This window comes from Pomacea canaliculata, linkage group LG9, assembly GCF_003073045.1.
Source record: "Pomacea canaliculata isolate SZHN2017 linkage group LG9, ASM307304v1, whole genome shotgun sequence".
Taxonomy (NCBI): Eukaryota; Metazoa; Mollusca; class Gastropoda; order Architaenioglossa; family Ampullariidae; genus Pomacea; species Pomacea canaliculata.
This window is the reverse complement of record NC_037598.1, coordinates 3,009,459-3,033,513: the sequence shown is the minus strand read 5'-3', so window position 1 is coordinate 3,033,513 and position 24,055 is coordinate 3,009,459. Positions and strand designations below refer to the sequence as shown.

The following is a 24,055-nucleotide window of genomic DNA, read 5'->3' as shown; positions in this document are numbered from 1 at the left end:
GAAAAATGATAGGCTTTTATAAATATAAATATAAATTCCATGTTTCAAGAATATAACTATAAAACTCGTCCAATTTATTCAACAGTATCAGGGTGTGAAAGCTTGCTTTAGAAGTAGACCTATTCTTACAGGATATATTTTTTCTTCTTGTGTTATAAGGGGGATTCCTGTTGCCATTTTTTTTCTATTTATTAATAAACTTGCCGTTAACATGATAATCAATGGAGAATGTAGTCATGTTCATGGACACGTGTGTGGCAAAAGATTTTATCTTTGCTGCTTTATTAAATTATTCATTTTCCTTGATGTGATACTTCATATTTCTGAATCTAAAACTTATGAAAGTAAAATTTATTGTAACACTGTTGTAACTACAGAATTGGAGAAAAAGAAAGATACATGTGGAATGGTTTTGACTGCTGTAAAATTTATATCATGTAAAAGGTATGTTTATGTAAAAAAAAATATGCCATCTAAATAATGTTGGGTATGAACACCTCTCAATACTTTTATGGGACTTTTCGAAAAAGAACATGATGTAAATTATTTTGTGAACTCTGCTGAAATAATCCAATCTCATACAAGTTTAAAAATCTGGTAGCACTAAGAAAGATTTTAACAAAATTTATAAGAATAATCTAATTGCCAACATCATAGCAAATTCGGTGAAAAAGAATTCAGATCAAAGTTGTTATTGTGTACATAGTGAACATTTAATTACTTTCTCTTCATTTACTCTCTGTGTATTATAGTTCTTCAAATATACAGTGCATTCATCACATATTTTATTATTGTGTATAATACAGTTTGTTCTACATGCCCTCTGAGGGTTCTGAATAAACTTTTTTGGACTTTGAGCTTTGAGTATACATGTTTCAGTATGGTTTTACAAATGTCTGACAGAATGAAAGCGAGGGTGGAACAAAAACTTGTTTATGTTATTGTTGACAAATGATAAATCTTTATTTACGAGGGTAACAGAATAAGCAAAAGTTGAGGTTTTTTTTTTTTATACATCTAGCCCTGTATGAATATATGAGAAACATATACATTTTATATTTAAATGTTTTTTTTTTCACTTTTTAGAAAGGAAGCGACTGAAGTTGTTGCTTAGCACAGCTTTTGCCCTCTGTCTTTCAGTTGAGTTTCAGTTAGTGCATTGCTATACTAAAAATGTCACCTCACTACAACATCAGCCCTTTAGTTTTCCTATGTTTTAAACGTGAACTTTACCTATACCCCTCTATTGCTGAATACTAGCTCCATCGTTTGAAATTACAAATCACTTTGCAAAGGCGTGTCCAACAATCTCGCAGTGACTGGGAGTAGTTTGAATTGAGAAAAGAAACACACATATAAAAATAAAAATATGTTCTTTCAAAAGCAATAATTATTATTACTGTGTTGATGCAATTTTAAACATCTGTAAGTGTAAAATATGTACATTTCACTATCAAAGTATCATAGTAGAGATTAGGTGTCTATCAATAAGACTAGACTTTTAAGACTATACACAGCTAGATTATATGACTTCTCTCGGCAATCAATAGGTTTTAATGAAAGCCTTGACAGAAAATTGATCATATTAGAGAACGAAAACATCCCAATGCAAAACTGAAAAGAGAACCTCCCTAAGTTTCTGCATTTTTAGCATAGCATAGCATAATCGCATTCGATTGAAGAGGACAGAAAAAAGCCCACGGCCTGTAAAGAGTGATGGAAGGGAAGCAAAAACAAAATACATAAAATAACTAGTTCCACCTAGATTTTAACATTGTCGATCAAGTCAAACAAATGGTCGCTTGCAAGCACTAGATTATATGGTTTCCAGTGTCAATCAATAGGTTTTAATGAAAGGCTTGATAGAAAATGGATCATATTAGAGAACGAAAAACATTCCAAAGCAAAGCGCAAATGATCGCCACCCCAAGTTTCGAACACAAGCTTTTAAATACCGAACTTCGTTCGTACCCACTAGACTACATAGGTGAACCTTACAAAGCTTTGCAATCTAACGTACTTGTAGAAACATCGTCTCGCTTGTGGTGGATGGGCCCTCGTTGATTTTACCTTGACCTGTCATCAGTTTAAGGCCTTGAGCTATTTTGCCTGTCGCAATTCACTTTATGCCACCCTTCATAGTATTTAAAAGTTGTAGAATTAGCCCCCCAGAACAAGTTTCATAGCTGTCAAAGAGTGAAGCGAAGGTTGGCTTAGAAGGGAAGTGTGCAAGGTCGCTGACGTCACGCTTCCGAAGGCTTCCGAAGCTGCTTCATGGTTCAGGAAAAAAAGATCAGCCTTCCTGTGTTGGTCGTTTGGTGAATGTAAGCGAATTTAAAGAGGGGCGGTAACTGTGTAAAGACTGTGTCTCGAGTTTTGATGGAGTTGCTGGACCTGAAGCAGACGTGCTACAAGTGAACTTGGATCACAAACTTTTCCCGCCTGAAGGCTGGATTTACTGTTAGTTGTTTTCCGATATAGTTAATTAAATTAATAAGATTTTGTGATTATTTATTTTTCAAATATTATAATTATTTCTTAAATACAGATTTTTGTCTTTATCCACACACTTTTGTGAGCCGAAAGTGACAAAGTTCCTTAACGCTTACCTAACAAGTTTAGAAAATCACAAATCACATTGTTATTGGAATACATTATTATCTCTTCTGCTGTCATACCTGGTCCTGCTTGTCAGAGATGGTGCTAGGGGCAGGGCTGGGTCTACCATCGCCCGGCGACAAGAAGTGCAAACGACAGAAAAGTTCCTGTTGAGCACAGCAAGCGATGTGATGAGTGTAGAAACGTGTATATATGTACCTGTAGTGACGTTTGTGTAGACAGGGTGTCCAACTCAATCACAGGGGGCCGATCTCACATCATACACAAGGTTGCAGGCCGAACGTTATTTTTTAAGTTCGATAACTTTTAATAAGGTGACCAGACGTCCCGCTTTTGACCTCGTGTCCCGCCTGCTCATCGAGCAGGACGCCCAATGTCCCGCTTTCTGGCTTTCTGACAAGTCCATCAAATGTCCCGTTTGTCTTTAAAAATCACTTTTTTCGGCGTTCTTTGACGGTGACCACACCATCAGCGGCACGTGTCCCGCTTTCGCCCCCGAAACGTCTGGTCACCTTAGTTTTATTGAACAGTAGAAAACTGAACTTTTTGTTACTAACTTTATTTCAACAAAATCATACTTTAAAACAAAGTTAAAGTGAGAACAAACCAAGGCTTAGCAGTTTGTGTTTGGAGTAAGTTTCTGTGTTGCGGAAATTCTCAGGATGACTGCAAGTGTACATCAGTAAGACGACTCCTGTGTGATGCTTTGTTGATCTTCATCACTTCAGGATCAGCATATTAAGAGTTGGCTAGGAGAACTACACTCTAAACAAATAGTAGTCACTAAGATAGTAAACAACTTTCTATCAGTGGTGACTAAGATAGTAAACAACTTTCTATCAGTGGTGAATAAGATAGTAAACAACTTCCTATCAGTGGTGAATAAGATAGTAAACAACTTCATATCAGTGGTGAATAAGATAGTAAACAACTTCCTATCAGTGGTGAATAAGATAGTAAACAACTTCCTATCAGTGGTGATTAAGTAAACAACTTCCTATCAGTAGGTTCTGCTCCGTGAGTGTTTAAGCATGGCCCCACCCGATGTTGTGTAAGATAAACTGGGTACCCAAGCGTCTGTCTTAATGTCAGCATACGGACCGCAATATTCTCTCGCACTCACGCACAAAGCCACTCGCAGGACACTCAGTGACGTCACGAGTGAGGGTCAGCACGCTCATCGCACGTGCAGCTGAGGTGATAGGCGAGGACAGGAATGAACTCTTTTGTCGTGCATTGAGCAGTCAAGCGTGAATAAAACATGATTACGACAGCGTGTGAAAGGTTTTCAGTCAGTCAGGGCTTCTGCTTATGCGAAAAAGTTGCGTACAGTACATTGAAAGTTCGGAGGACCCCTTCAATTTTCGTCAATGGGGTCCCAGGGGACCCCTTCAAATTTGGGCGAAGAACAGATACAAAATTGGGTAAGTGTAGTGTCTGACATCGTAGCCCAATCTATTGTTGTCGTCTGCTACAAGGTGAGAGTTACTTCCCTTGCACTGAGTTTTTTTTTCCCTTACCGGGAAGAGTTCCATTAACCTATTTGCAAGATGTCGTTGACAGCGTGGTTAAAATCATCGTCTCAGAAACGGAAAGAAAGTGAGCACCCCAAGTACAGTGAGCATAAGCTCATCACAGATGCTTGCACAGACTTCATGGCACAGAAATCTCGCCGTTTCTGACTAGACATTACAGTGCTTTGGTGTGTCTGAAAGACAGTTGAACAAAGTAGTTGATTTGTTGGGCTTTTTTTTTTCCAGCTTTGTAATGGGACCCCTTAGAGTTAGCCTGGGACCCTTTAGAAATCTGAAGAAGGGGTCCCTGGGACACCAAAGAATTTCGCCTTAGCAGAAACCCTGCTGTCAGTTTTCTAACATCATTGATGAGACCGAGCGATGTCAGGATGGCGGTCTGACAGGACACCGTGAGCTCGTTACAAGCTCCTGACACTCAATTTGTTTCGGGATTGTCACTCTCCCGTCCTCCTGTCTGCTGTCACTGTGGGGCTCGTCATCACGATGTCTGTGGTGACTGACCACTGGACCTGAACCTCTTGGTGCGACCTGGATACCCGGACACACCTACCTCTCCAAGGCTTCAGCAACGGTCACAACCAAGCACCTTTTCGACCTTCTGGGTGGACCAGCAAAGGAAGGGGTCGATCCACCCGTCATATCACTCATCGCGAGTGTGTGCTAGGTAACAACAAAGACTACAGACTTATATTACCTACAGATGGCTGTACTTCTGACAGATGTGAACTTCAAGTGCGTTTCTGAGATTAAAGAAGACATTGAGGAAACTATGGGATTATCAGAGTGCTTTAGTGAGATTTGTAGTCGTATGTGAAGGTGGCCTAGACCTAGGGTTCAGCTGGCGACAATAAACATGACGACACCGTGCTTGTTGTCAGAGACTGAGTGCCAGACACCAACAGCATGCACGCGCGCCACGACAGGTAACGGTCCTGTGTGGGTTAGAGGAAGAAGGAAGTGTTAGAGACAAGGAGCGTTAGTCTGTAGCAGGCTAGTCAGCACCCGGCTGTCACACTGCACGCACCCAGACTCAGGCTATGGCACCCCGACTCCTGTCGTCTGCGTTTGCATGCAGCGGTAAGACAATGTGTCAGATTGTGTATGAGACAGTATATGAGACCTTGTGTGAGGCAGTGTGTGAAACCTTGTGTGAGACAGTAGATGAGACCTTGTGTGAGACAGTGTGTGAGACCTTGTGTGAGACAGTAGATGAGACAGTAGATGAGACAGTAGATGAGACCTTGTGTGAGGCAGTGTGTGAGACCTTGTGTGAAACAGTAGATAAGACCTTGTGTGAGACAGTATATCAGACCTTGTGTGAGACAGTAGATGAGACAGTATATCAGACCTTGTGTGAGACAGTATATCAGACCTTGTGTGAGACAGTATATCAGACCTTGGTGAGACAGTAGATGAGACAGTATATCAGACCTTGTGTGAGACAGTCTGTGAGACCTTGTGTGAGACAGTGTGTGAGACCTTGTTTGAGACAGTATATCATTGTGTAGACTTAGACCTTGTGAGACAGTAGATGAGACAGTATATCAGACCTTGTGTGAGACAGTGTGTGAGACCTTGTGTGAGACAGTATATCAGACCTGTGTGTGAGGACAGTAGACATGAGACCTTGTGTGAGACAGTATATCAGACCTTGTGTGAGACAGTGTGTGAGACCTTGTGTGAGACAGTATATCAGACCTTGTGTGAGACAGTAGATGAGACCTTGTGTGAGACAGTATATCAGACCTTGTGTGAGACAGTAGATGAGACCTTGTGTGAGACAGTATATCAGACCTTGTGTGAGACAGTGTGTGAGACCTTGTGTGAGACAGTATATCAGACCTTGTGTGAGACAGTGTGTGAGACCTTGTGTGAGACAGTATATCAGACCTTGTGTGAGACAGTGTGTGAGACCTTGTGTGAGACAGTATATCAGACCTTGTGTGAGGCAGTAGATGAGACAGTATATCAGACCTTGTGTGAGACAGTATATCAGACCGTGTGTGAGACAGTGTGTGAGACCTTGTGTGAGACCGACAGCGGCGCCACTATCATTGCTGTTGCTGTTCCTATTCTCTAGCAGCGAGGCTGATGTGACCTTTGTGTCATGGGGTAATTAGGACATTAAATCAATCGCAATCAAGGTTTAGTGACAACTTGTCGACAAGCCCGAGACAGCGTGTTATTTAAAGGTGTGTGTTCATGTGTGTGTGTTTGTGTGTGTGTGTGTGTGTGTGTGTGTGTGTGTTTGTGTTCGTGTGTGTGTGTTTGTGTGTTGTGTTCGTGTGTGTGTGTGTGTTGTGTGTGTGTCTGTGTGTGTTCAAGTGTGTGTGTTCGTGTGTGTGTGTGTGTTTGTGTTTGTGTCTGTGTGCATGTGTGTGTGTTTGTGTGTGTGTGTGTGTGTGTTTGTGTGTGTGTGTGTGTGTGTGTGTGTGTGTGTGTGTGTGTGTGTGTGTGTGTTCGTGTCTGTGTGTGTGTTTGTGTTTGTGTTCGTGTGTGTGTGTGTTTGTGTGTGTGTCTGTGTGTGTGTGTGTCGGTGTGTGTGTGTGTTTGTGTTTGTGTCTGTGTGTGTGTGTGTGTTCGTGTGTGTGTTTGAGAGAGAGATTGTAAAGAGTTGTGATTGTGTTATTACTGTCCTAATGCTAGCTAACATACAAACTACATTGACTGTTTACAAACATTTTGTTGACTTTATCCGCTGACAACTCAACCTCAGTGTTTACTTCAGTCTTTGCAGGCCTCCTTGTGTCCTCGGTACAAGCAGATGACAGGTAAGAGCATCGTGTCACATGACATGTCACCAGCATGCGCATCCCCCTGACACCACGATGGACGGAAAGCAAAAACACACGAGTCCACGACACGAGAAATGTGTAGCACAGTGTGACACACAGTGTGACACAGTATGACAGTGTGACGGTATGACACAGTATGACAGTGTGACACAGCATTACACCACACACACAAGACGTGGATATTTATAACAGTATAGTGACGTGTGAACATTTTGTAACAGTACAGTGACGTGGATATTTATAACAGTATAGTGACGTGTGAGCGTTTTGTAACAGTACAGTAACGTGGATATTTATAACAGTGTGGTGACGTGTGAACATTTTGTAACAGTAAACAACGTGGTAAGTGCCAAGGTGTCAGGCAGTGGGTCGGACATGTTTCTGTAGTTGTAAAACTGTCGACACCAGCTCGCGGTTGTCACAAGAGTTGTCGGCAGACCACGTGCAACCCCCAGGTACGCACAGGTGACGGGCTGTTTGTTTAGTCACAGCACAGATAGGGAGGGAGAGGTGTAGCCCTGTCCCACTACCATAAGGAAGGCAACTTTATTTCTGCACCACAAAATATAGGGGTACCTCGAGATACGAGCTTCTCGACATACGAGTTTCTTCAGATACAGCTGCGACTCGGGTCAATTTCATGCTCGAGATCCGAGCTGAATTCCGAGATACGAACCAGGCGGCCATTCGGGAAGCAGACTAGTAATTCGGGAAATTGCCGCGTCGGGCGCTCAGATCGCAGCGTTACGGCGTCGTCACGGCGTCGTCACGGCGTAGTCACGGAGTCATCACGGCGTCGTCACGGCGTCGTAATCACGGCGTAGTCACGGCGTAGTCTCGTTCGTTCTCGCGTGTTACCACAGTTAAGTCGCATGTCGTGCGTTGTGCGTTTTTTGCATCGTTGTGGCAGTTGTCACTAACGTTTTTCGTGTGCTAACGATGGACGCCTCAGAAAGTGAGTGAAAAGGACAGTGGTGAGAAGAAGAAGAAGAGAATGATGGCGATAGAAATAAAATAATCAAAAACATGAGCGTGGTGTACGAGTGATGGATCTTGCCAAGTTTTACGACCCTAGTACATCCACAATTTGCACTATCTACGTCAGATACTGTATTTTCTGTATTAGTAATGCCTCGCGCGCGCGCGTGCGTGTGTGTGTGTGTGTGTGTGTGTGTGTGTGTGTGTGCGTGCGTGCGTGGTGTGTGAGTATGTCTGTGTGTGCGTGCGTGATGTGTTTGTGTGTGCGCGCGTGGTGTGTGTGTATGTTTGTGTTTGTGTGCGTGCGTGCGTGGTGTGTGCGCGCTTGTCTGTGTGTGTGTGTGTGGTGTGTGGTGTGTGGTGTGTGGTGTGTGTGTGTCTCTGTGTGTGTGCGCACGTGGAGTGTTGTGTGTGTGTGTGTGTGTGTGTGTGGTGTGTGTGTGTGTGTGTGTGTGTGTGTGTGTGTGTGTGTGTGTGTGTATGTGTGTGTGTGCGCGTGATGTGTGTGTGTTTGTTTCTGTGTGTGTGTGTGCGTGGTGTGTGTGTGTGTGTGTGTGTGTGTGTGTGTGTGTGTGTGTGTATGTGTGTGTGTGTGTGTGTATGTGTGTGTGTGTGTGTGTGTGTGTGTGTGTGTGTGTGTGTGCGCGTGATGTGTGTGTGTTTGTTTCTGTGTGTGTGTGTGCGTGGTGTGTGTGTGTGTGTGTGTGTGTGTGTGTGTGTGTGTGTGTGTGTGTGTGTGTGTGTGTGTGTGTGTGTGTGTGTGTGTGTGTGTGTGTCTGTGTGTGTTTCTATGTCTCAGTGCCGGTGCAATAGCAGGCGCAGTGATTGGAGGACTGTCAAGTGCGGGCTTTCTGGTCTACCTGTGTATGTACATCTGCTCCAGGTGTACTAAGCCCTCGGTGATTCCTACAACAGTCGAGACCAGCAGTAATGCATTTCTTCTTCTTTATTTTCTTCATCTTGATCTCTGAACTGTAACCTTTCAGGGTCAGCAGCAGATAGTGATGAGTGGTTGACCTCTCCAGGTCAATATTTGTTTGTTGTTAAGATCTGGGAATGTAAGCCGAACCATAGCAGTGCTGGGATCCTTCTCCTCAACAGATATTTCTCCTGTCTGTCTTTCTCTGTCTGTCTCGCTGTCTCTACTCATCTGTCTGTCTCTAGCCATTTATCGCTCTCTATTTTCCTCTGTCTCTCTATTCCCTCTGTCTCGCTACCATTCTCTCTGTTGTTTTGTTGTAAATTGCCTTTTCTTTGTTTTTAAGTCAACTCTGTTGTAATCGATTGTTGATTTTGATGTTTACATTTCTTTTTCATCTTTCAGTTCTTATAATATTCTTTCTCTTCTTTCTTCCTCCTTTCAAACTGTTGAGGTGTGCTAAAACTAAAAAAAAATCTTATCAGATCTGAGCAAAACTGGTTTCTTCCTGGATTCCTTGTGCTTCAACACGTTTGATTTACGATAACAGTGAAACTGGAGCTGTAGCTACCCGGGTACACACAGGGAGGGACAGGGTTAAATTATGAGGGGAGCAGACAAGCGATACGACACAGAGGGTGAGCTTACAGTCGGCAGTAAAGATAAACGATAAACAACAATGGTGCTGATGGCAACAAGGAAGTAGCGAGTAGTTTATAAACCGCCGCCAGTCGAGTGCCATACTCTTCTGTACCACTCCGTCCATAATAAAACTGTAGTCAGTGAACTACGTCCATAGAGACTGTGATCACTGACCTGCGTCCATAGAGACTGTAGTCAGTGAACTACGTCCATAGAGACTGTAGTCAGTGAACTACGTCCATAGAGACTGTAGTCTGTGAACTACGTCCATAGAGACTGTAGTCTGTGAACTACGTCCAAGTTTGTTAGAGACTTAATTTGTTTGACTGTGTTTATAGAGTCATTAGTATGTCAGTAATTAACACGTCACTGTATCAACCATTAGTGTAGCTGCTGTCTAAAATATCTGATTAGACACTTGACTGTGGTAATCACAAAGTCTTGTAGGATTGGCTTACTTCCTTAGCTTGAGTGTTACCTGTAATACGTGATGTCACCTGCCTGTGGTTCTCCGTGATGCCTGTAATTCTGCCTTCAATACGATGTGGCGACACTGATTTCAGTAATGCTGTCTGACTCTGATGACAGTAATGACAGTTCTGCTGGTGTCGCCACTACTTTCAACATCTGATGACAGTGAGGACAGTTCAGCTCATCTTGGCTTCACGTTCAATGTGATCACAGCCATGGTAGCCATGGTGACGTCGTGATGACATGTAGCGTTTCAAAGTAGATGTTATTGTAATGTGGATGTTACGGTGATCAGAGACAGTCTGTGGTGGTGGTAATCTCAACACGTGATCACATGCTTTTTTCACGCAGTTCCCAACACTGCTGCCTCGGTCTGGCAGTCACAGCAGGCTCCGTGACACACCCGTGACACAGAGGTTACGTGACGTAGCAGGTTCAGTGACATGTCGTGCGGAAGTGCGAGGATGTGACAGCAACCTGCAGCCGCTCACCTGCAAGGTGTTACAGGTGGAGGACACATCAACAACAACTTAGCGGCCTTACCAGTCATGTAGTCTGTAAACATCGCATTGTATCGCCACCCAAGGGTGGACTGGCTTGACAAAGAATTAAAATATTCAGATTTTTGTATATTCTGAGTCTCAAATATATTTTCTGTGCTTTACAGTTTCTAGAGGTGCAAAACTACTTCAGTCCATCCATGTTATGACCTAGTGATAGACTGATAGTGACCTGCTACTGTTCGCCATTTTGCCCACACTCTAGTCAAGTGAGACGAACTTAAATCAGAGCAAATATTAATAATAATTAGTGCATCCCACCATTGCAAAGTGCTGAATTTCACTAACTAAAAATGAACATTTTACTAAAATGGCAATACTACTTTTAGTTCTCCTGTCTTTTATTTACATTACTCACTTTTCTACAAAGAAAATCGACTGTTTCTCAGTTTCCTAGTTTCACCTGTAGCCATTTTCTCTAATCAAAGATAGAGATAAGAAAGTTTGTCGTCTGGTTACTGAAGCATTTGTATCTTAGTAAAATTATGTTGTAAAATTTAGTTTAGATAATTATAAGTAGAGTTAAAATGTTTAATTGTAATTCTAATTTTGATCGGTAAAATGTCGGCAAAAGCTATAGAGGACATTTCTACCACAGAACATGTGTGATGAGAGGCTGGGTATGTAGTAACAATAAGACCTGCTCCCCAACATTCAAGGCCTCCATGTCTTTGTTTGTTGTTGTTGTTGTCAGCCGCTGAGTCTCGAGTTGTTGCCCTCCACGACCAGACGACCAGTTCCGGTAAAGTTGCAGAACCGTTCGACAACTGCTGCCATTCATAGGATGAATAAATGAATAAACATGTTAAAAACACTCACACACACTGTCTAGGAACAGCAACAACAACAACAATGGAACACACACTCTAGGAACAGCAACAACAACAACAATGGCACACACTCTCTAGGAACAACAACAACAAAGGCACACACACTCTAGGAGCAGCAGCAACAGCAGCAGCAGCAGCAGCAGCAGCAGCAGCAGCAGCAACAACAACAACAACAACAACAACAACAACAACAACAACAACAACAACAAACAACAACAACAACAACAACAAGGCACACAGGCTCTCAGATAAAGAACAAACAGAAACAGTGTACAGCAATGAGAAGTGTCGATGAAGAAAGGAACTTGCAAGAAAAGATACAAAACCATCCACTCCACTTCACCCTGTATCCTATAGCGACTTGGACAACAGCAGTCACAACCACATCATCTACAAGGATAAAATACGAGTGCGCATGCGTGGAGGTCAGAACAAAAGGTCGCGACCCGGGGAGCGGGCGAGAGGAAGACGTTGGTGGCAGCGCTCCAACGTGGCTGGGTAGGAACTGGGGTACATAACCCACGATGTGCGGGTGGGACAGCTTAGACCAGCACAGGAGTAGTCTAAAAACACATCACTCGTTGATGTCTATTTACTGTCTATTGATGTTTTGTATGCGGAGGCCTTGTGTGTTGCTGTCCTCAGACCTCGTGTTGGTCGCCTGTCGGTGTAACGGACTTCCCAGCAGGACTAAACGTCTCAGTTGAAACTTCCGATGGATTAATAAACATTTTCTTGGGTTTATTTATCAAAACCAGCTCAAAGCATATTGTGAGTTGCATAATTTTGCTTTTGCAATGTTGTAATGTTTCGTCCTTTACTTTTATTTCAAGTAAAATGCCAATCGAAGATTCACATGACCGATAAGCTTTATTTTTCTTCGCTTCATGACGAGACGTTTGGTTTCGCTGCTGTGCCTTCGAATAGTACGCTATTCTATACCACGACCGATGATATTTTGAAAATATCAGCAAACTATATATTTATTAATTATTTGTTTACTTATTTATTGTTTTGTTGTCTCAGTAGAAAGAATACGAATAGGAGACAAGGAGAATAAGGAAGGAAAACAAAAACAAGAAAGCCTCAAACAAACAAACTAAAAAAGCAAAAAAAAAAAAAAAAAAAAAAATATATATAATTTGTGGGTTTTCAAACCAGCCTAGACTGTCTCAAATTGTTCACTTTAGTCAAAGGGAAAGAACTCCACATTAACAAACATTTTCCTGAGTTTTTTCCCTTTAACCATTTTTTTAAAAATAAATAAAGCCCCCGTAAAGAAAGTACAGAATGTAGTATTTGCCTCCATTTGTGTCTGTAAAAGCCAGTGCAATCTCTTGTCTGGTTTCACGAATGGTCCCCAGCAAGGTGAGCTTCTTAGCAAGAAGTTTCTCTCCCAGCCTGAAGCTAGTGAAGAGGTTATTCGTTCATTCCTTCTACTATTTTCCCTCCCAGAGATCATGTCCCACTCAACTCTTTCTCCCTGGGTCTCTTCTCTTGGTTGGTCAGGTCTTCCTCCTGTGTGTACTTGGCAGTTGAAAACATCAGACATGGTGCTGTCACAGCAGACCCAGATTTTTATTTCATATTTCATTGGCTCGCTGGGAATAATTATATTGTTTGAAAGATCATCTGGCCCTGAAGATGACTAATTGTTCTAACTAATTGTTCATCGGCAGTCACATTTTCTGAGGGTTCGTAACTTTCTTTCAAGTTATCTACCCAAACATCAAATATTTTAGAGACTGGTGATAGCTTTTCATCGGATCGCCTTTGAAGTCGTTCAGCATCATCATCATCATCAGCTCGAAGCTCTCTCCTCAACTGCACGAGTCTACCTTCACTTTTGTACACCCATAAACACTCACTTTTACTGTAAGCAACTTCCGGTTTTCCTCATAAACTAGTTCGCCCTCCTTTTCGTCTATTTCATAACGAAGTCACATTAAATCGCTGTTGTGATCATCGCACAACAAGCAAACAACTTTTTCAGGGTCCACCACTACACCAGACATTTTCTCGACTGAAGAAAGCGGGAAATGGCGACCGAAATAGGTTCTGAAGGGACAACTACGAGTAATTCCACACAGAGATGAGAAGTACAAGAGGTCAGACACACACAGGGAAGGTGAGGGGAACAATGTGGATGTTTAGTTGTTGGAATTCATTCGTAATCCTGTGGCATTTATACCCCGGGTCCATAAGACCCCCCCCCCGGTTGTTAACGATAGAATTTTAATTTGCTCGAAGATTTTAGCTGCGTGCCCTGCTCACTGGTAGTAGGTCTGTGTTGCTGCCTGCTGTATCTCATTGTATTTTATCTCAGGTGTTGGTAACTATCCTTCATGTACACACGTACACTGTATAGACAGCATGCACTATAGTCTGTGTATACGTCACCACTTGCTGTAGGTATTGTTTGTGTTGTGTTTCCTGTTGTCCTGTTGTCAAGTACCGTTTGCTTGTTTACAGCCCGTGATTTGTTTTTATTGTACACAATAGTCTGGTGTTAACCTCTCACCTGTTAACCCTGTAACCTGTAGTCAGGTTACATCAACACATTGTGTAGCAGCGTGTGCGTGTGTGTGTTTCTCTGTAGAGGTGTGTATATATATGTATGTATGTGTATTGTTGTGTGTGGATACATGTCTGTGTGTGTGTGTGTGTACGTGTGTGTGTGTGTGTGTGTGTGTGTGTGTGTGTGTGTGTGTGTGTGTGTGTGTGTGTTTGTGTACAAGCACGCACGCACCTGTGACAGCATGGTGTAAGAACAAAAGACTCCTGGTTGTTACAACAGGTGACAGTGTAGCGACACACCCGGGGTTGTCTGTACCTGTATGTCTGCACCACGTGATGGCGCTGTACACCCACCGACCCCACACTACCCGAGACTTTTCTATTCCTGTCTACCTACTCGATACAGCCATCCCAGCATGCATTAGTCTGGGTTACAGCCTTTTTCATTGCGAATTTCTTATCGCGCCTCTCATGTCTCATGAAGGCGAGCGAATAAATGAAATCAATCATTTTCTGTTTGTCTGGGTTAAAGGTCAACACCAAAGCACATGGCGCCAATGGATTGACCGATAATGTATGTGTAGGTATGGTTGTACACAGCGACATCAATAAACACCCGCGTTGTGACTATGAGTACTTCTATGTGTGAACTTACCCACGAGCGGTACCCACACCCATAGTTTCACCCTCTGCGGGTGCAGTGGCCAGAAAGGTTGAGAATGTCTGGCTTAGGAGGTTGTATCCACCTGATGGTCGCTGTCCGACTGTAGATTGCTACACGACGGTGACCGCTCTACCTGCATGTTGTGAGCACCCCGCTACCCACACTTTGCTGTTTGTCTCATCACAAAGATGCGTGTTACCCCCAACTTGTGTCACTGCACTGCTGAACTACGAAAACGAGGTTGGTGTGATCAAAGCTTCCGGTTTAGTCACATTCATTGTTTAGGCTCGCCGAGACTGACAGCAGAGCTAAGCGTTGGTCTCGGCAGACAGACAGGTCCACCTGTACACGTCCGGGGTGTTACTGTGTGTTTCCACCCGCCAAGGACTGGCACAACTACCGACGTCAGCAGGAAGCCGAAGGCATTGAAATGCGTCGATGTCGTTGTCGACCCTCGGTGTATACCTAACACCACGTGACTTCTGGGGCTGTCATTGGGGGCTTGAGTATGGAGGTGTTTACGCTCATCCCCTTCCCCACCCTGCAAACTTCCTTCTCCTCCGGGTGCTGACGTCAGAGGACAAGAGCGTTGCTACAACAGTCTTGGGACGCCAGGGGACTCCCCCACCGCGTCACCTGACATCCCCGTCTCGCGCGCGCGCGTGTGTCTGTGTGTGTGTGTCCGTGTGTGTGTTAATGTGTGAATATGTGTGTGTGTGCGAAAAAATGTGTGAATGTGTGTTAATGTGTGAATATGTGTGTGAATGTGTGAATGTGTGTGTTAATGTGTGAATGTGTGTGTGTCCGTGTGTGTGTCGGTGTGTGTTAATGTGTGAATATGTGTGTGTGAAAATGTGTGAATGTGTGTGTGTGTGGTAGTTTCTCGTGATGTGTATAACGGGATGTAGTCATGAATGTAGTGTTGTCGTATAATTTACTTACATTGTCACATGATCTGATTTCTTCCCATTTGAGAAATGAAAGTCAAAAAGAACGTTTGAATTCTGAAATATTTATGATTTACATAAACGTATAAAATACTGACAATATAAAATATGTCTTATTTACTTAAAGTAAAGTACAAGTCGAATAAGAAGATCGGCCAGTGAATGCCGACAGTTCGAAATATTTTCGTTCAAAATGTGGAGTCGTTCACTCGTCGCCCTGCTGTAGCGCCAGGCTCTTAGTAATTACTGGTTGATCAGTTTGTATTTCAAACTGACTTGTTTATCGTCCTTGTATCATCTGTCCGACACAAATTTTAAAACAGATGAAGAAAACCTTCGACTGCTAAGTGGACAACGAAGGAGAGGGTGGCGTGGTCACGTGTCCTGCTCTAAGCACCAGACTACAGCAGAGCTCAGTACTTTCTGGAGTGTGTGAAGAAGGTATACAGGGCAGCCAGAAAGCAAGGAGTGTGTGAAGAAGGTATACAGGGCAGCCAGCAAGCAGTAATCAAGTCTGGATAAAACAAACACACAGACAAGATGTTGGTAGCGCGCGTAGACAGAATGTAACGGATGGTGCTGATCGTAAGTAGTTCATAATAGACAGACACAGCTGTCACTTGCTTATCATAATAGACTGACAGACAGCTATCACTTGTCTATTATGACAGACAGACAGACAGCTGTAACTTGTCATCATAATAGACAGACAGCTGAACTTGTTTATCACAATAGACTGACAGACAGCTATGACTTGTCTATTAAGGGTTATTTGCTGCAGGTGAATGGACCAGAGAGAGAGACAAAAGTCGTGGACAAAATATCAGAGAATCGAAACTTCTAGCGACAATACGTTGTTGATACAAATCTTGATCATTAACAGTAGCCAGAGAATAAACAAACAACAGACAACAAAACAGAGAGTTGAGGGGGAGTCGTGTAGTGAGGGATGGGTGTAAGGATGCTGTAGCCGAGCCTATCGACACCTGACTGAATACAAAACTGTTATCTTACTCGGCTTGCTCACAGAACACGCGCCATGACATCAGGGACAGGAATGGAAGAAATGAAGAGAAAGATTTGAGGTGCTGGTGCATCCGATGAGATGTGTAGCTGAATAATCACAGCATCACCACACATACAAGATACACACGTGACTGTCGAGCAAATCGCCTTCTTACAGGCAAAGTCCAGTTCACTCCAATATAAATTACTAGGACAGCATGGCACAGTTTTAATACTTCTTGTTGGTTGGACTGTTGGACTAGGACAGTGTTGAGGTTTCAGTGTGTCGCCATTACCAGGTTCGAGCAGGAGGCACGTGCGCTTGTAAATTCCACACAGCACACTGAAGACAGTAGGCACCAGTCGTGGCAAGCTGCAGACTAAGGATCCAAGAGGAACCAGAAGTCAAACTATGGAAACACAAATCATCATCAACTCAGAAAGGCACAAAACTCAACTGAACTCCTCCTCCCCCCCTGTACATACAGTCCTCCCCCCCTTTCACCGACCGTTACCAGTCAATGGACGACTGACTGACACACACATAGTGTACACTAGTGCCATCACAGTAAACACAGTAAACACAAGCACTGTGTACACTAGTCTCATCACAGTAAACACAAACACTGTGGGCATCTACATACTGTGTACACCAGTCCCATCACAGTAAACACAGTAAACACAAGCACTGTGTACACTAGTCTCATCACAGTAAACACAAACACTGTGGGCATCTACATACTGTGTACACCAGTCCCATCACAGTAAACACAGTAAACACAAGCACTGTGGACTGATACATACTGTGTACACACACTCCCACAGTGTACACCAGCCACTGTACAGTCGCCATAGTCTACCTGCCTGGCTGGCAACAAGAGGAAGCATTGTAACCATTGTAACCATTGTAACCTGACTACTGACAGCCTGTAACCAATGGAGAAGCAGCTAGCCCTGTCAGCCAGCAGCCGTCTCACAGGAAAGAACATCAGTACCTGGAGGAGAAGGGCGAGGTGACGTCATGTTGTGACAACAACGGCCACGCGACCGGTCGTTAAGGCCGTGGGTAGACCTGCTGTCAGTTCCAGCCTCCCAGACAGACCAGGCCGTGTGGCAGGATGGCGCCGTGGCTGTGCCGAGCTGTGGTCCTCAGTCTGTTGACAGGTTTGTCCTCTTGTTCAACAGTTTGACTTTTACCTCACTGTGTGCTGCTCCTTCATTCCTTCTTCTGTCTGCCGTGTGTATGTTTGTCTGCTCGCATTTTGTGTGCCAGCCTTTCACTAATTAATAATTCTGGACTTTGTACATTGTATGTTGAATAACATTAATTAGCTTTAGCTATTCTGTGTCTAGCTCTTTGTTTCTGTGAAGGAAATGTTGTGTGTCTTGCTCTCTGTTGTTGTAAACAAAATATTACTCTGTGTCCTCCTCCATGTTTTTGTTCGTGCAATGATCTTCCTGTATTCTTGCTAAAAGACAGAGAGAGCCACTGTGCTGTTGTGTCACGTGATCCATCTTCGTGTTTTGTTTCTTCACTGGACTGTGACTCGGTCTTGGTGTGCACTTGCCTGAGTTTGTCTTGTTGTGTTGAAGACATGTGTTGTTGTCTTGTTGTGTTGTTGTGTTGTTGTCTTGTTGTGTTGTTGTCTTGTTGTCTTGTTGTGTTGTTGTCTTGTTGTCTTGTTGACAGGGAGGCGGCTATACACGTGCACTCATCACTGTACAGGCTTTGAGTGCTGCTGGTGCTGGGGAGTGCGATACATGTACATAGATGTGTTGTTGTTTGTTGTTATTATTGTCAACAAATGTTACTGTGTGTCCTGCTCTCTGACTGAAAGTGTCTCTCGCCTCGTTATGCCTCGGCATGGTGCCGTCTGTCTGTCTGTCTGTCTGTCTCTGTCTTCTTCTATTTCTGTCCGCGTCTGTCAGGCTTTCTGTTTATCTGTCATTGATTTCTTGTAAGTTTCTACATTCATGTCAGCATTTGTCAGTCTCTCTGTCAGTGTGTCTCAGTCTCTCTCTGTCAGTATGTCTCTGTCTCTCTGTATATATTCCTGTCAATATGTCAGTCTGTGTTATTATGTGGCAGCGTTTTTCTCTGTTTACAAATATCTGTCAGAATGTTTGTGCGTGTCCGTCTCTCTCTCTCTGTCTGTATGTGTCAGTCTCTGTCTCTTGGTGCTGAGTTTGTGTGTTTAACCCTTCATGACACTTAAATTGACTGTGTGTAGTGTGTATCCTCACATAACTCTGTGTGTGTGTATATAGTGTGTATTTGTTTTGTGTATATATATATATTGTGTATTTGTTTGTGTGTGTATATATATATATTGTGTATTTGTTTGTGTGTGTATATATTGTGTTTGTGTGTATATATATATTGTGTATTTGTTTGTGTGTGTATATATATATTGTGTTTGTGTGTATATATATATATTGTGTATTTGTTTGTGTGTGTGTGTATATATATATTTTGTGTTTGTGTGTGTATATATATTATGTGTTTGTATATATATATTTTGTGTATTTGTTTATGTGTGTATATATATTATGTGTATTTGTATATATATATTGTGTATTTGTTTGTGCATGTATATATATTATGTGTTTGGGTGTGTATATATATTACGTGTATTTGTTTGTGTGTGTATATATATATAGTGTGTGTGTGTAAAATATATTTATTCATCCCATCATCTTGTCATTCTCAGGTTTAGCGGCCTGTGGCAGCTACTGTACCTTCTCAACCTACAGTAGCTACTACTCCTACTACTACGACACCTACAAGTACTGTACGTACGGCTGCTGCACCTTTGACTGCTGCTCCTACAGCTACGACACAGTCAGCACCGTCTACAGGTGAGAAACTTTACGGCAGGTGTGTGGTGGTGAGAGAGCTGCTACACAAGTAGAGGGCAGACACAGCACAAGGTGCAGGACACTTGCCAGACACGACACTCGGTCATCACGTGGTAGGATATTTGGAGGATGCTTATTACTGTTAAATTTCAGACGTTACCACCACCACCACCAATTATGTAGTCTTAAAGTATCAAACTACACAAAACAACAACTACACAGAACCTGCACAACAACAACCATAGCACAATAACACACTTGAATGGAGCTGTGTGAGCTTTCAACGTCGGTAGGATGGAAGGAGCAAACGAGTTAACTTCAGGTGAGAGAGATAACAGCTAGCGATGATGGAAACACTGGCTGAGTACACAGTCTGGACATTGTAAGGTCTTTGGTTTTATAATGCTCTGGCAGTCACCCACCCACTGTACCCCTCACCTTGTGTCTGACCTCAGTTACAGCGCTTTGGCCGCCATCATCGCTGGAAGTGTCGTCGGCGGCATTCTCTTCATCTCGGGCGTCGTTGCCATCGTCTGCTGCTGCATTAAGAGCAAGTCACGACCGGGCCGTGTGATACAACCGACAACTGGTACCTCCGGCAACTTGACGGTCGTCAGCTCAGGTACATACATTTACACATACACACACACCTGTACTTGTATATATATATTTACACATATAGTAGCTCAAATACACACACCTGTACTTGTACACACCTAATAGTCATCTCAGGTACATATCCACCTGTACTTATACATATTTACACACATAGTAGCTCAAATACACACACACACCTGTACTTGTACACACCTAATAGTCATCTCAGGTACACATGCATCTGTACTTGTACACACCTACCTAGTAGTCAGTTCAGGTACATATACACTTGTACTTATACATATATATATATACACACATAGTAGCTCAGGTACACACACACCTGTACTTCTACATACCTAGTAGTCAAGCTAGGTACATACACACCTGTACTTACATATATATACACATGTAGTAGTCAGCTCAGGTATGTACCCACCTGTACTTATATATATATATATATGGTAGCTCAGGTACACACACCTGTACTTACATATATATACACATGTAGTTTTCAGCTCAGGTATGTACCCACCTGTACTTATACATATATATATATTCAGACACCTAGTAGCTCAGGTACACACACACACCTGTACTTCTACATACCTAGTAGTCAAGCTAGGTACATACACACCTGTACTTACATATATATACAGGTAGTTGTCAGCTCAGGTATGTACACACCTGTACTTATATATATTCAGACACAGTAGCTCAGGTACACACATGTAGCTGTTAGCTATGCTATGTATACACCTATAGGTATACACGCCTCGCAGTCATGGAATACACAACATTTATAGTCAAGCATTGGTCTGGGTGACTTCATATAACTAAAACTGTACGTTTGAAATATTCAGATTATATAAATCATTATTTATATTTTCATTAAAAATATTAGTACATTCAACTAATGTAGTTTCATTTCATAAAATTAGTGGTCACTCAATTAATACTGATAACTGTGTCTCCTCGGATCCTTGTTCATCATGCCATTAATTTCTACCTCATCAAATTTCTTGAAATGGTTTGACTGATCAGATTTTCACATATCGCAAACATAAAAATATTGATAATAAATTAGGTGATCACACCAATGTAGCGATGAAGACACTGTATACTTGCAACACTTTTAGTACAACTCAGTGTTCACCACATAACACTGATAGTCTCAGTTCACAGACATGAACGAAGTACAGGGGCCAAGGTGGTAAAGTACACACACACACATACACACATACACACATACCAACTCAAACGGGTACATACGCAGCATATTCATTCACACACTAGTGAATATTTGGCTTCTTCCTGATGACAATACTTTTGTTGATGTGAACAGCAAGCAACACAAACCAGTTGTTGTCAGCTCAGCCAGGCCTTAGTGCTCCATATGGTCCGCAGTATGGTCCGCAGTATGGTCCGCAGTATGGTCCGCAGTATGGTCAGCAGTATGGTCAGCAGTATGGTCAGCAGTATGGTGCACAGTTTTCAGGGCCACCACCCTACCAACCTCAGCCAGCTCCCTCTGTCAACAATGGAGGACAACCACCGCCGTCTCATACCTACGGTGACCTGTCATATCCTCCCACCAGTTCAGGATACCCTGCTTCCTAGGGGACAGCACCCAGTGGACCACTTATGTTGAGTGGAGTGTGAGAAGTCAGTAATACAGACTTCCTGTTGTATAGAGAAAGTTTCAACATTCTTCATAGTCAATATGAAAGGACTCTTGAAGGTTATAATAAGTAAATCTCAAAGTTCTGTGTCTGGGATGAGAATTTAGAGGTTCTGTGTTACTACAACAGCTCTGGGACTTGGTTATTAAAGCAAATGGATTAAAAAAAACTACAAGAAGGAGAAATGTTTTGCTTTTTGGCTTAAACATATGTTACAACTTTTTTTTTTTACAATTTTGTAACGACAGTTATAGTTGGTTGGAAAGTATGATTTCTCTCCAGAACTGAAAATGAATGTTTTAGAAAAGATGCGAATGTCTCATCTGCCAGAACACGACTGAAGGTATCTCAAAGCCTGGTGCTGAGAACGAGGACACGTGACCACGCCCCCTCTCCCTGCTGTCCCCTGGCTCCCCATCCCTGTGGTGTCCAGTGCCAGCTGTCCACGCCCCTACTCCTCAGCAAACTCACGAAACTCGTGGTCCTTACTGCTTGTTACCCAAGTCCTCTGTGCATCTTCTGTTTGTCTTTTATTCAATCAGTATTGTTGTTCATCCTTCCGTCCGTCGTGTGCTGCCCGTGTCTCGCTCTTGTCTCAAGTGCTGAGGGGCGCTGCGCTCCTTCGTGAGCCTATGTTGTGCAGCAATCACACCTTTCTTCTTCTTCTTACTATTATTGAACTTTGGATCAGTGTTTATCTATAGAAGGTTTGAGGTCTGTGTTTTAATGTGCATAACAATTTGATCTTAGTGCTCATGTATAAGACTTTGGGTCTGTGTAAACACAATAAACATTTTTGTAGTTTCATATCGTCTTTAACAATTCTTTAGAACACGTGAGAGAGCTTGCAGCCTTTAGTGGAAACAACAGCGATAGAACATCACCTGCACATAAACAATCAACAACACCTGTATGTGAACACTAGGGAAGACAGAGCACATGACTGTGAACACGTCATCAAGCCTGATGGTACATGTGGATGGAGGCTTAGACAGAGGTCTCAGTCTCCCCACACCTTGGCTCAGTCTCTCGACGTTGCGAGTCCACGCTGGTGATGAGGTGAGTAGCGGGTGAGTAGCGGACTGACTTGTGGGTGGCTGACCTCTCACTGCCCCGTGCGACTGTCTGTCGTCACTCCCCCGCTCGCTCCGTCATCCTCGTCACAGAGCGACGACCGCTCCCCCACCCCCGGCGTCACGGATACCGACTGCTGTCCCAGTCCAGACACGGCACGTGGCTACGGCGACTGTTTGTTTACCTGACTACATTCATAACGCCACCACGGTACGCGCCGGCAGTGACAGTGACAATGACAATGACAGTGACAGTGACAGTGACAGTGACAATGACGAGAACACCACAGACAGAGCGTACAGGTGTGCGTCTGTTACAGTCGAGGATGGTTTGAGCGGCCAGTAGGAGGTATGATAGTGAGGCTGACATTGGCATCCGGGGCTTTGTCTAACGACACACACACACAGACACACATACAGAGAAACAGACACACACACACACACACACACACACACACACACACACACACACAGACATGATACACAGACTGTCAGAGGACAGTAGACTTTCTAGAAGCCTCTATGAACTGTGATGTCAGGACGGCCACCTGTCAGTGTCTGACTGCTGTGAGTGCGTGTGTCCAGGTGTCCAGTGCTGTCTGTGTGGACGACACCTGGTCAGTCAGTGGAGGTGTGCGGCTTGTGAAAGTCAGCTGACAGGCGGCCTGTACACGTCCCCCGGGTGGCCTGTGGTAATCACTGAGTACATTGAGTACTTTGGTTAGACGACTGAGTCACTGTCACGAGTGAGTTGCGAAAGCCACTTGTTTGTGACAATTGGGGACTCACACACCTTGACCCCGGAGCGAGTCCGGGTCATTGCATGTACACGTCACAGCCAACGGTCGCTTGGTATACACTAGACCAACGCCTTTCTACCTCCACAAACATTTATGCTCGGGTAGTCACACCTGGGTGCAGAAATCAATGTAGGTTAGTGGAGATATGCTTTCACTAACATGTTAGGCTGCTTGTCATGCTGTGAATACAGCGATAACATAAATAATAAACATTGGTGTTGATAAGTGTTAGTAATGTTGTGATTACAGTGATAATATAAATAATAAACATTGGTGTTGATAAGTGTTAGTAATGTTGTGAATACAGTGATAATATAAATAGTAAACATTGGTGTTGATGTGTGTTGTGTGCTAGTGACTAGTAATGTTGTGAATACAGTGATAACATAAATAATAAACATTGGTGTTGATAAGTGTTAGTAATGTTGTGATTACAGTGATAATATAAGTAATAAACATTGGTGTTGATGAGTGTTGCAGGCTAGTGTCTATTAATGTTGTGAATACAGTGATAACATGTAAGTAATAAACATTGGTGTTGATGAGTGTTGCAGGCTTGTGT

General features: G+C 43.1%; 1 protein-coding gene and 1 long non-coding RNA gene across 2 annotated transcripts; both read left to right on the top strand.

Annotated features, from left to right (window-relative positions):
* Window positions 1–5,006: 5,006 nt before the first annotated feature.
* On the top strand, window positions 5,007–10,372 carry LOC112571631. The gene is made up of 4 exons (XR_003100856.1): window positions 5,007–5,231; window positions 6,883–6,925; window positions 8,727–8,854; window positions 10,311–10,372. It is a non-coding gene; the product is annotated as an uncharacterized LOC112571631 (long non-coding RNA).
* Window positions 10,373–17,464: 7,092 nt separating this feature from the next.
* Window positions 17,465–22,427, top strand: LOC112571617 (protein shisa-5-like). Its single transcript, XM_025250750.1, has 4 exons — window positions 17,465–17,646; window positions 19,194–19,341; window positions 19,797–19,963; window positions 21,284–22,427. The coding sequence occupies exons 1-4, from the start codon at window positions 17,601–17,603 to the stop codon at window positions 21,556–21,558; spliced, it is 636 nt and encodes a 211-aa protein (XP_025106535.1). The 5' UTR covers window positions 17,465–17,600; the 3' UTR covers window positions 21,559–22,427.
* Window positions 22,428–24,055: the final 1,628 nt, after the last annotated feature.

Bases quoted from the DNA above. Each gene is read 5' to 3' on its own strand.
- LOC112571617 (XM_025250750.1), top strand. From the start codon at position 17,601: ATGGCGCCGTGGCTGTGCCGAGCTGTGGTCCTCAGTCTGTTGACAG. The intron at 19,342-19,796 runs GTGAGAAACTTT...GTCTGACCTCAG, and splicing joins ACAGTCAGCACCGTCTACAG to TTACAGCGCTTTGGCCGCCA. The intron at 19,964-21,283 runs GTACATACATTT...TGATGTGAACAG, and splicing joins CTTGACGGTCGTCAGCTCAG to CAAGCAACACAAACCAGTTG.